The following is a 10,095-nucleotide window of genomic DNA, read 5'->3' on the forward strand; positions in this document are numbered from 1 at the left end:
AATTAAAATAAAAATGATTGATAAACACGTCTTTGGTATGTAATTAAATGCGTGTCTTGCTCATTATAATTATTTTCAAATAAAAGCAACAGAACTTAAATTACATCCAGTTTATTAGCAACGCTGTCTGTGCACGAGCGTGAGTCCCGCGATATCCATCTTTGATCTCACAGGTGTCAGATCCACTGCGATAAGAGAGAGATGTCCGTCTTGCCTGCGCTTTTTTCACTCCTCCCCACACTACAGTCGTCTACTCTCGCATACATTTCAGGCGAGGCTAGGCGCATCTCAAACTAGCCTATTGAATTGGGACAGCCTTCATCGCGCCGCGGTGACGCAATCGGCCTTCAAACGCTACCTTCCAATGCTGCGTTCCAGTCCAAAATAGTCACGCCCTTCACTCGCTAACTTCCCTCCGTCTCGTTCACTCGGATGTACGTCATTGCTTACGTTGCACGAGTGCCCACTACTGGCGGAAACTGCAATGGGCTGCGTCCTAAGCCCTTGATCACTTGGAATCAGCTATGGAGTTGATTTATTTATTTATTTTTCCCTTAGAATTTGTTTAATGCAGCATCCAAATGTTTATAGGTGTGTTTGGGTTGTTAAAAAAAAAAAAAAATAGAATTAATATATCATAGAGTTGTTTGTTGTGGTGGTGATTAGATGAGATCTGTGGGGACGTCACAATCGTACTGCATTAGTGTACATATGAAGTAGACTCGCTCCCTCAGTCTAAATCGAGGGAGCGAGGGTCTCGTCCACTTCACGAAGTGGAACGCACTTCAAAATGGCGGCAGGGATTCCCCTGCCTAAAAATGGATGTACGTCATTGCGAGTGCCCACTACTGGCGGAAACTGCAATGGGCTGAACTGGAACGTCCTAAGCACTTGATCACTTGGAATCAGCTGTGGAGTTGATTTATTATTTACATTTTTTTCCCTTTAAGAATTTGTTTAATGCAGCATCCAAATGTTTATAGGTGTGTTTGGGTTGTTTTAAATTTAAAAAAAATTATAATTAATATATCATAGAGTTGTCTGTGTGGTGGTGATTAGACGAGATATGCGGTGACGTCACAATCGTGTTGCATTGTGGGACATATAGGTGCCTGAAGTGTACATTTGAAGCAGACTCGCTCCCTCGGTCAAAATCGAGGGAACGAGGGTCTGTCCATATAAACTTTCCTCGTCCACTTCACGAAGTGGAACGCACTTCAAAATGGCGGCAGGGATTCCCCCGAGGGGAAGTGCTTAGGGAAGTTCGCAAGTGCGTGTCTAAAAGTGGACTGGAACGCAGCACAAGTGTGCAGCCTTTGAATTGGGACATCCTTCGTCGCGCCGCTGTGACGCAATCGGCCTTCAAATACGGCCTTCGGAGGATGCAGCCTACACATTAGGACACAGCTATTGACTTATTTAAAGTAGCTTTATTATAAAATACGATCTTATGACCCACAAAATGTTTAGAACACAAGCATCACTAAAAAAAAAAAAAAAAAAATCAAACGTGAGTTTTCGTTGAGCTCACTTTTATTAATTTTATTGTTCATACAGTATCACTCTTGACATTTCATTTTCGATAAAGAACTTTGGACATTTCATAAACCGCTTAATTTACTTTAGCAACTCAATAATCAGTTATACAAATATATATATTTGAACCGTTTTTCAAAACAGAATTATCCTTACAAACCGCATGTTTACATAATCCTCAGCCATACACAGGATTAAACAAGCAAAGCTTTTCTCAAAGCATCGATTAACCACTGAAATATCAGTTACAATATATGTTTTAAAGTTGGTTTTTATTATAAAATGGATCGATTAATCCGATTTCGCCCACAGATGCACAAACACATTTTTTGACAAATCAGATCCAGTTTAATGGCCAGCTAGGATGTGTGAATTCCTAATGATTTATGAAATTATTGTTTTATGTGTGATATCTGTGACAATTACACAGAATAGCAAAAAAAATTTATAATAAATTACGCAAGAACACGTGTAGTGCAAACACTATGGGCAATCTTTCTTACAATACCTCGGTATAGAATAAGTGCATTATCATTAAGCAGAACAAGTTACAGCTCAAGAAGACTTTTAATGCCGGATCATCAGTTTGATAAGATTAATTGCCACGATAAAGACCTACAGTCCTAAAAAGATTTTACAATTAATGTCCAAACATGAAATCTTGTTTACTCCTTTCAGTTATTTCTCTAACTTTAATAAACATGTTGTTAATTGATATATCAGCATATTTTGGACCATAAAAACATTCTTATCATGATTTCCTGTATCAGCACTGATAAGCGATATCCTTTAAAGCTTGTTTTTGTTATTCTGCCTTAATTTATTCAGGGGCTCACATTCATAGTCATGAATTATAGGGATAGTTCACCCAAAAATTAAAACTCGCCCTCATGTCATTCTAAACCCGTAAGACTTTCGTTCATCTTCAGAACACAAATGAAGACAATTTTAATTAAATCTGAGAGATTTCTGTCCCTCTGTTGACAGCTACGCAACTACCATGCTTTGAAAAGTTCATAAAGAGATCATAATCATAATCATCTCCATATGAGACACATTCACTTTATATGACAAACAGATTCATTTGTGTTCCAAAGATGAACAAAGGTCTTATGGGTTTGGAACAACGTGAGGGTGAGTGATTGATGACAGAATTTTCATTTGTGGGTGAACTACCTTTTACATTTATAATTCCAAATTAAGTGAACTAGACGTCTACATTAGTTCTATTTCATATCTTGTTCTAAAAGACAGGCAGCAGAGGACATGACTTTTTGCTTGCTCTCTGTCTGCTGCCAGCTTCACTTGGTGACAGCGTGGATGGAGTGTGCTAGATATTCCACGTTTGCAGACGTCACACCAGCCACAGAGATCCGGCCATCTTTTGTCATGTATATAGAGAATTCTTTAATCAGACGCTCCACCTGACAAAGAAGACAAGCAGAGAAAAGCCAATGAGAAAAGGCTGAGGCCTTATCAGAGATACCCAGAATGCACTTTCTCTTGACTTGCCTGCTCCGCTTTGAGTCCCGTGAAGCAGAACATTCCGATCTGGTCAGTGACATGCTGCCAGTTGTGAGTGGAGCCCTCCTTCTTAAGGTTTGAAACAAGCATCTCTCTCATCCTAATGATACGGCTGGCCATGCCTTTCACCTCCTCGAGCCTAGCAGAAAAACAGTCGAGCCACAGTCTGTAGAGCTCAGTTCTCATTGGCTGTGTTCATGAGGGCGATTAATCTCTGGACTCACCATTCTTTGTAGAGTTCGGGTGTGTTGAGGATAGTGGAGGCGATGCGAGCTCCGTTCATGGGTGGGTTGGAGTAGATGGGTCGGATGAGAATTTTCAGCTGGGATTCCACACGCTTCGCCTCTTCAGCATCCTTACACACCACCGTGAAGCCCCCTACACGCTCACCTGAAGACGCAAAGGTACAGAGTATTAACTTTAAAATCGAAATAATTCTCCACAAGTATTTTGTCTAATTTTCCAAATATAACACAAATCCTTGAATGATAAATTGACTCAATAATATATCTGTACAGTGTATTTTCTCTTACTATAGTGGGAGAATTTCCACTTGTTTAAGGATAAACAAGTTAAAAACAAGTGAGATTACACTTACACTACCATTTATAAGAAATTAATACTTTTTTTCAAAAGTGACAGGAAAGGCATTTATAATGGTACAAAAGATTTCTATTTCAAATACATGCTGTTTTTTTCTAACATTCTCTCATTCAAACAGTTTCCACAAAAATATTAAGCAGCACAGCTGTTTTTATCATTGATAATAATAATAATATTTCTTGAGCAGCACATTAGAATGATTTCTGAAGGATCATGTGACACTGAAGACTGGAGTAATGATGCTGGAAATTCAGCTTTGCCATCACAGGAATAAATTACATTTTAAAATATATTAAAACAGAAAAAAGTTCTTTTAAATTGTGATACTATTACACATTATTACTGTTTTTATTGTATTTTTGATCAAACAAATGCAGCCTTGGTGAGAAGAGACTTTTGAATTAGGGAATTATTAACTTTTATATAAGTGTAATTAGCAAGGATTTGTTTTAACAATATATTTGATGCTCACCATACAGGCCCATGTTCTTTGCAAAAGACTGGGACAGGAGAATGTTGTGCCCCTGCTCAATGAAATAACGCACAGCCCAAGCGTCACGATCGATATCGCCACTGGCAAATCCCTGGTAAGCCATGTCAAAGAACACCAGGAGATTTCTTTTCTGTTGAAATGAGAGTGAAGAATCTTATTATCACTGAAATAGTCATTCATTTGAGACTGAGGACAGTCATTCTTTTATCACTTCAATAAGTAGCTTTTCTGAGACCTGCAGTCCGCTTGATTTTGGACTTTAATTTAACGCCAAAACCAGTTACCTTGATCAGAGCAGCCAACTCTTTCCACTGCTCGGGCTTTGGGTCCACTCCTGTGGGATTATGAGCGCACGCATGCAGAACAATAACACTCTTCTCAGGGATTTTCTGAAAGAGAAATAAATAAATACATACATAAATCTGATTTCATTTGTGGGAAAAACATCCCCCCCCCCCACACTTCATTTATACAAATACTCCACATATTACGTTATCCAGAATTTTCAACTTCATACTTAAAAGGTGGATCAGAAGAAAAGAAGAGAGCTAAAATGCAACAAATGTACAATGCTTATTCCCAATAAAGTACAAGATATAAAACATTTTTCTTACTGAAATATCATCCAAGGCTCCTTTAAGGTCAAAGCCAATGGTTTTAGGGTCATAGTAGGTGTAAGCATTTAGCTGCATGCCCGCATCTCTGAAGATAGGGGTGTGGTTTCCCCAGGAGGGTTTAGGCAGGTAGACGTCCCGGGACACGTTATGGAATCGTGACTAGCCAAGAAGAAGTGATGTGAGTACTTGTTATTTGAACTACCTTTACAACCAATAACCAGAAATCAAAATAGTCAACAGTGACAACCCACTTTTTTAGTAGCCTTGGTTAACTAAAACAATCAGGCCTAACATCGGATTACAAACTCAAATTAAAAGCACAAAAATATATGAAAGAATGAAAAACTATTAGCTACAAGACTGTGCCCTTGCAGCAGTGAACAACTCGTCCCATGAAGCACTGGGAATGAAAAAAAAAAAAAAAAAAAAAAAAATACAATATACACTACCGTTCAAGATTTTTTTTTTAGAAAGTAATACATCATTATTGATCAAAATGTAGTTACAGTAAATTGAATATAAAAAAAGTAAATAATTCCTGAACAAACTGTATAAGTTTTCAAAAAAATATTAAGCAGCACAACTGTTTTCAACTGTGATAATAATAACAAATGTTTCTTGGGCACCAAATCAGAAGCATCGTTCAACTGAAAATTCAGCTTTCCATCACATGAATAAATTACATTTTAAAATGTATAGAATAGAAAACATTTATTTTAGATTGTAAAAATATTTCACAATATTACTGTTTTTACTATATTTTTGATCAAATAAATAAACAATGAAGAGACTTCTTTCAAAAACATGGAAAAAAAATCTTACCAACCCCAGACTTTTGAATGGTAGTGTAAAATTTGGCAAGTAAATAAAATATTCTTTTTAAATCATACTTAGTATTGGTTTATAAACATACGAAGGAATAGGATGGGTCACTTCTGTTGTGCTCTATGACAGCCACATATAAAACAAAACAAATATATTATGAAATCCTTACAAACCCCTATGTTTAACTACATACCAAAAAGTTAGCACCAATACGTAGAGATCCGGTTCCTGAGATCGTCTGGACAGTGATGCTCTGCGTGCAAAAAGAACTGGGAATTAATAATCACATCTAATAATTTAATAAGCAAAATACTTCCTTTTAAAATGCATTGCTTTAAAGTACTTACTCTTCCGCTCTTTAAGACCTCATTATCAGGTCCAAGAGCCAGCTGAGCGCAGGCCTTTGAAAAGTCTGCCAACCCTCCAATACCAAGGTACTCTTTATCCAACTTCTTAGCAGCAATCTGGGCCTCAGCCTGACAATACCAAATTCTGTCATTTGTTTTGAGCAGGGATTAGAATAGTAAAACTTTATTTGGCTGATTGGAAGTGGATAGAATTATGGACAATTGCTGTTTTAAAAGTATGTCATCTATATAACAAAAAGCAATTTAGAAGATAAAACAGGCCAGGGTGATTCAGGGAAATCTAACAAGATCCTTGCATAATCATATCGTATGCCAATTGTTACGTTATGACAAACCTTTCGGACACAGTTAAGGACAAACGGCTTGCCCTGATCGTCTCTATAAGCTCCTACTCCGAGGTTCATCTTTTTGGGGTTGGTGTCACGTTTGAACGCCTCCGTGACACCCAGGATGGGATCAGGGGGTCCCATCTGTACCTCAGTCCACCATGAGCTGTGAAAAAAAAGAATACTTTTAGGTTAACTATTGAGTGCAAGTACGCTGCTCCAGACAAATTGTTATGACTGTGTGTTGTCATAGGAAAATTTATGTTAATAGTTAAATTGTTTAATTTTTAAATACTTTTGGAAGGAAGGCCAAACACTGTTATAGCTGTGAACCCTAAATAATTTAGAGCAGTGCAGAAGACTGAAATTCCCTAATAATTTAATACAGACCACCTTCTCTTTTCACTGGCCTGAAAACTTCTTTGCATATACAAAATCTACTCATTCTTTGAACATCTCATTAAAAATTCTCCAAGATGGATAAGTTTATCATAAGCTGATTATCATTACAGAGTTTTAGTTCTTGCTAAACTGGAAGGAATTCAATAACAGCTTGAGCTAGACTGCTAAACTCCACTAATGAGACTTCATGTCTGAACGTTAACAGTAGTGGGATTTTAAACTCCAAGTTTAAGCACATTGCATGGCTGTATTTGTTCTGATGGATGCTTGGCACAGGCACACAGGTTCAGAATGGCCATGTCATTCTAAATAAAGATTCTGCTAGCTTGCCAAGACAAACAGTAGGCCATCTCTGTAATTACCAGTGTAAAATGGGAGTATAATTCCAATCTAAACCCCACCCACATAAAGTGTGGTAATCCAATGAAGAGATGTGAACAACACCCCACCCTCTGCATCAGAACCAATCATGTATCACACTCACATACTGCCCTTTTCAACCCAGCTCTGAATGTCAGTCATTTGTACCAATCAGCAACTAGAACTACAATAAAAACCATACTATGTGCACTGTTGCTGTACTCTCAGCTTTTGAATTTAAGACATACTGCTACTTTTTATCCTCAATAAAAAGAGCATTAATTAATGACAATAATGTAATTTTACAAGACATATGGGGTTTTATGTGGAAGCATTCCTGTCTCTGACTGTAGTGATTGGCCCAATCTGCCTGCGTAAAGGCATTACATGTTCCTTTTATGTTCTTACTCAAGTCACAGATAATTTATCTAGCATATAATTAAGTAAACCCAAAGCTGACAGACAAATAACAAAAAGTTATAAAGAAAAATGAATAGGCAAGTAAATAAAAATAAGAAGATATATAAAAATAAAGTAAATAAGCAGATAAAAAATAAAATTAATGAATTTATGAATTATGTTCCTAAAAAAGTGCCCTCCTAGCAGATGCATTAATAAATAAATAATAAAGTGAGAGCGAATATAAAACACAAGTAGATAAAATAAATAATATTTAGTATGAAAAAATTGCAATGCAACTTAATACTTTAACAGAAACAGCAGTAACAGTTTTTATAGGGAGGCTGTTTTTTCATCTCAATCATGATAATGCCATTAAATAGACAGAAAATATAATCTTGTGTCAGACAGTAGCAAGCTAGGCCTGGCTGAACCTGATATATCACTAATGTAATGTCATTATGAACACTTAACTTGAAAAATCTCGCCTGTGTTGATCTCATTAACTCTGATCGCTTGTCAAAGCCCTATTAGTGATATTATATTATAACTTCTGACACTGACAGTCGTCATATATGAAATAAAAATTTCATGTTGAAAGATAAAAAAACACTCGGTAAACATCAAAAGCATTAATAACTATGTTGAATTATAAGCACAATAAATAAATGAATGAGGCATTCAAGGTTAAAGTCTCGTGTGTTACAGTAGAGTAACTTTCAGCGGTGCTGCTCTTGTCAGTCCGCGGCGCTAACTCGCTAGCACAAGCTAACTTGTCAACAGAGTGTTTGCACAAGAAAAATAAAGCCTCAAATTACCTTGCACGGAGCTGTAAGACTGCTAAAACAGGGGCCTGAGCCCCGAAATTAGTCAAAATCTTGCTGGATTGCAACAGGGCCATTGCTGGAAGCACAGATGACTTGGAGGAAGACTAACGCACACTGGCTGGGTTAACGTTACTTGAACTTGTGTGCTCTCTGCATGTGTTGATTATAGCGCCTCCAAGGACATTGCATTGCATTGCTGCTGGAGACAAGAGGTAGTACAGTAAATGGGACTCGAAGACTAGCCAGCTAAGAGTAACTGGTTTAACTGGTTGTTGTTTTTTTCTGTACACTGAAAAAAAAAATGTTGTAGGGTTTATTTTGGAACACTTTTTCCTCAGAAATTGCTAGTAAATTTCACAAATAATTACAAAGAAATGACAAGTACCGTCGCATTGAATTAAACGTGCCATTTTGAAGTAAAATGTCTGAAATAGTATTTCCTTGTATAAACATACTCCAATAACATTTAGCAGTGTATAATTATTGACTGTGTAGGCTAGCCTACTGTATCAAATTCCATGTCCATGTCTAAACAATGGTTCAGTCTTTCCAGACAAATTACAATTGCGACTTGAGAGGTCCATATGAAGGTAAAAGAGAAGCAAAACTCGAGAGCACGTGAACTTGATAACTTGTATAATAAATATTCGTATTTGTATGTGAACATTTACACTCACAGTAAATGTGAGTGTAAATGTTGTGTGAAATGTGAAAACATGTCAAATAAAAATCTGAAGTTGAATGTTGAAATTTGCACTCGCAGACAATAGTCACAAACCTGTATTCTGAATTTGAAGCTGCAGACAAGTAGTCACAAATGTGTAAAATGCCATTCACATAAATATAATGACAGACACAAACATGAAATTTGTATTTAATCTTACATTCACATTCGCAGTAGCCTACAACCTCAATTAGGCATTTGCAACTTCTCAAATCTGTCACTGCAATTTCAAATTTCGCGAATAAGTACGAATATTGTACAAGTTCTCAAATTCACATCAACGTGCTCTCGAGTTTTGCTACTCTTTTACCTTCATAGGTCCAACACTTGCATCAGAGTGAAGCAGTAGCAGATGCATATTGACATACTAGTGCAATTATAATAAGTGGCCACTTGGAGTCATTGTTGCTCCACACGTTGCAGAACTGTTGAACCCCTCACTGTTTAAAGTGCTAATACCAGTGAAAGGCTCACCTCTCTCTCTATTGGCTGTAGGATATAAAGGCTGATGTCTCTATACTGCATCTCTCTGCTTACAGACGTTGAGTTCTGCAGTTTACTTTCAAATGCTGTGAATACTGACATGTCAGAATTCACAAATTAACGTTACAATGACTGCCAGACATGCTTGGCATATTTTCAGCATTTAGTGCATGAGTAAAGAATGAATCTGTGAGCCTCCATCCTAGCATCATGACCATTCATCATCCATTTAAGCTCATTTTTGCTTGTCCTTTCTTGATCTTAGCTACCATCCCCCTTTTCCCTTTTATGCTTTCAATTTTCTAGGAGACTTATGAGGCTCGCAATGAGCCTGAAGGACATTAAAGGCCTTTATAATTATATTAGCATATGCTGAGTGGCAGAGAGCATTGGTGCTTTAGTGGTAACATCCTTGTATGTCTGCCTTGCAGGAGATCCGGGGAAGATAAGCTGAGGCTGTTACATCTTCGTCTTAGAAGTTTAGTGTATTTGTAGTTGCTGTGAGCTATTAATGTTTGAAGCATAGCCTAGAAAGTGGATTCCAAGCATGTGTATGGTGTTTTCTCAGCTGCGTGTCTTGGTTACTGCTGTTAATGTGATTTGTTCAC

General features: G+C 37.1%; 1 protein-coding gene across 1 annotated transcript; it reads right to left on the reverse strand.

Annotated features, from left to right (window-relative positions):
* Positions 1-1,515: 1,515 nt before the first annotated feature.
* Positions 1,516-8,568, reverse strand: got2a (glutamic-oxaloacetic transaminase 2a, mitochondrial). Its single transcript, XM_079873642.1, has 10 exons — positions 8,272-8,568; positions 6,302-6,458; positions 5,946-6,074; positions 5,792-5,851; positions 4,771-4,932; positions 4,441-4,545; positions 4,136-4,286; positions 3,285-3,450; positions 3,049-3,199; positions 1,516-2,960 (listed from the first exon to the last, which is right to left on the reverse strand). Exons 1-10 carry the CDS (start codon positions 8,352-8,354, stop codon positions 2,838-2,840), a joined length of 1,287 nt encoding a protein of 428 aa, XP_079729768.1. The 5' UTR covers positions 8,355-8,568; the 3' UTR covers positions 1,516-2,837.
* Positions 8,569-10,095: the final 1,527 nt, after the last annotated feature.

This window comes from Squalius cephalus, assembly GCF_949319135.1.
Source record: "Squalius cephalus genome assembly, chromosome: 6".
Lineage (NCBI taxonomy): Eukaryota > Metazoa > Chordata > Actinopteri > Cypriniformes > Leuciscidae > Squalius > Squalius cephalus.

Coding starts and splice junctions, on each gene's coding strand:
- got2a (XM_079873642.1), bottom strand. CDS start 8,354: ATGGCCCTGTTGCAATCCAGCAAGATTTTGACTAATTTCGGGGCTCAG. Junction 6,075..6,301: donor TCCTTAACTGTGTCCGAAAG/GTTTGTCATAAC, acceptor TGGTATTGTCAG/GCTGAGGCCCAGATTGCTGC. Junction 4,933..5,791: donor GTATTGGTGCTAACTTTTTG/GTATGTAGTTAA, acceptor CTTCTTGGCTAG/TCACGATTCCATAACGTGTC.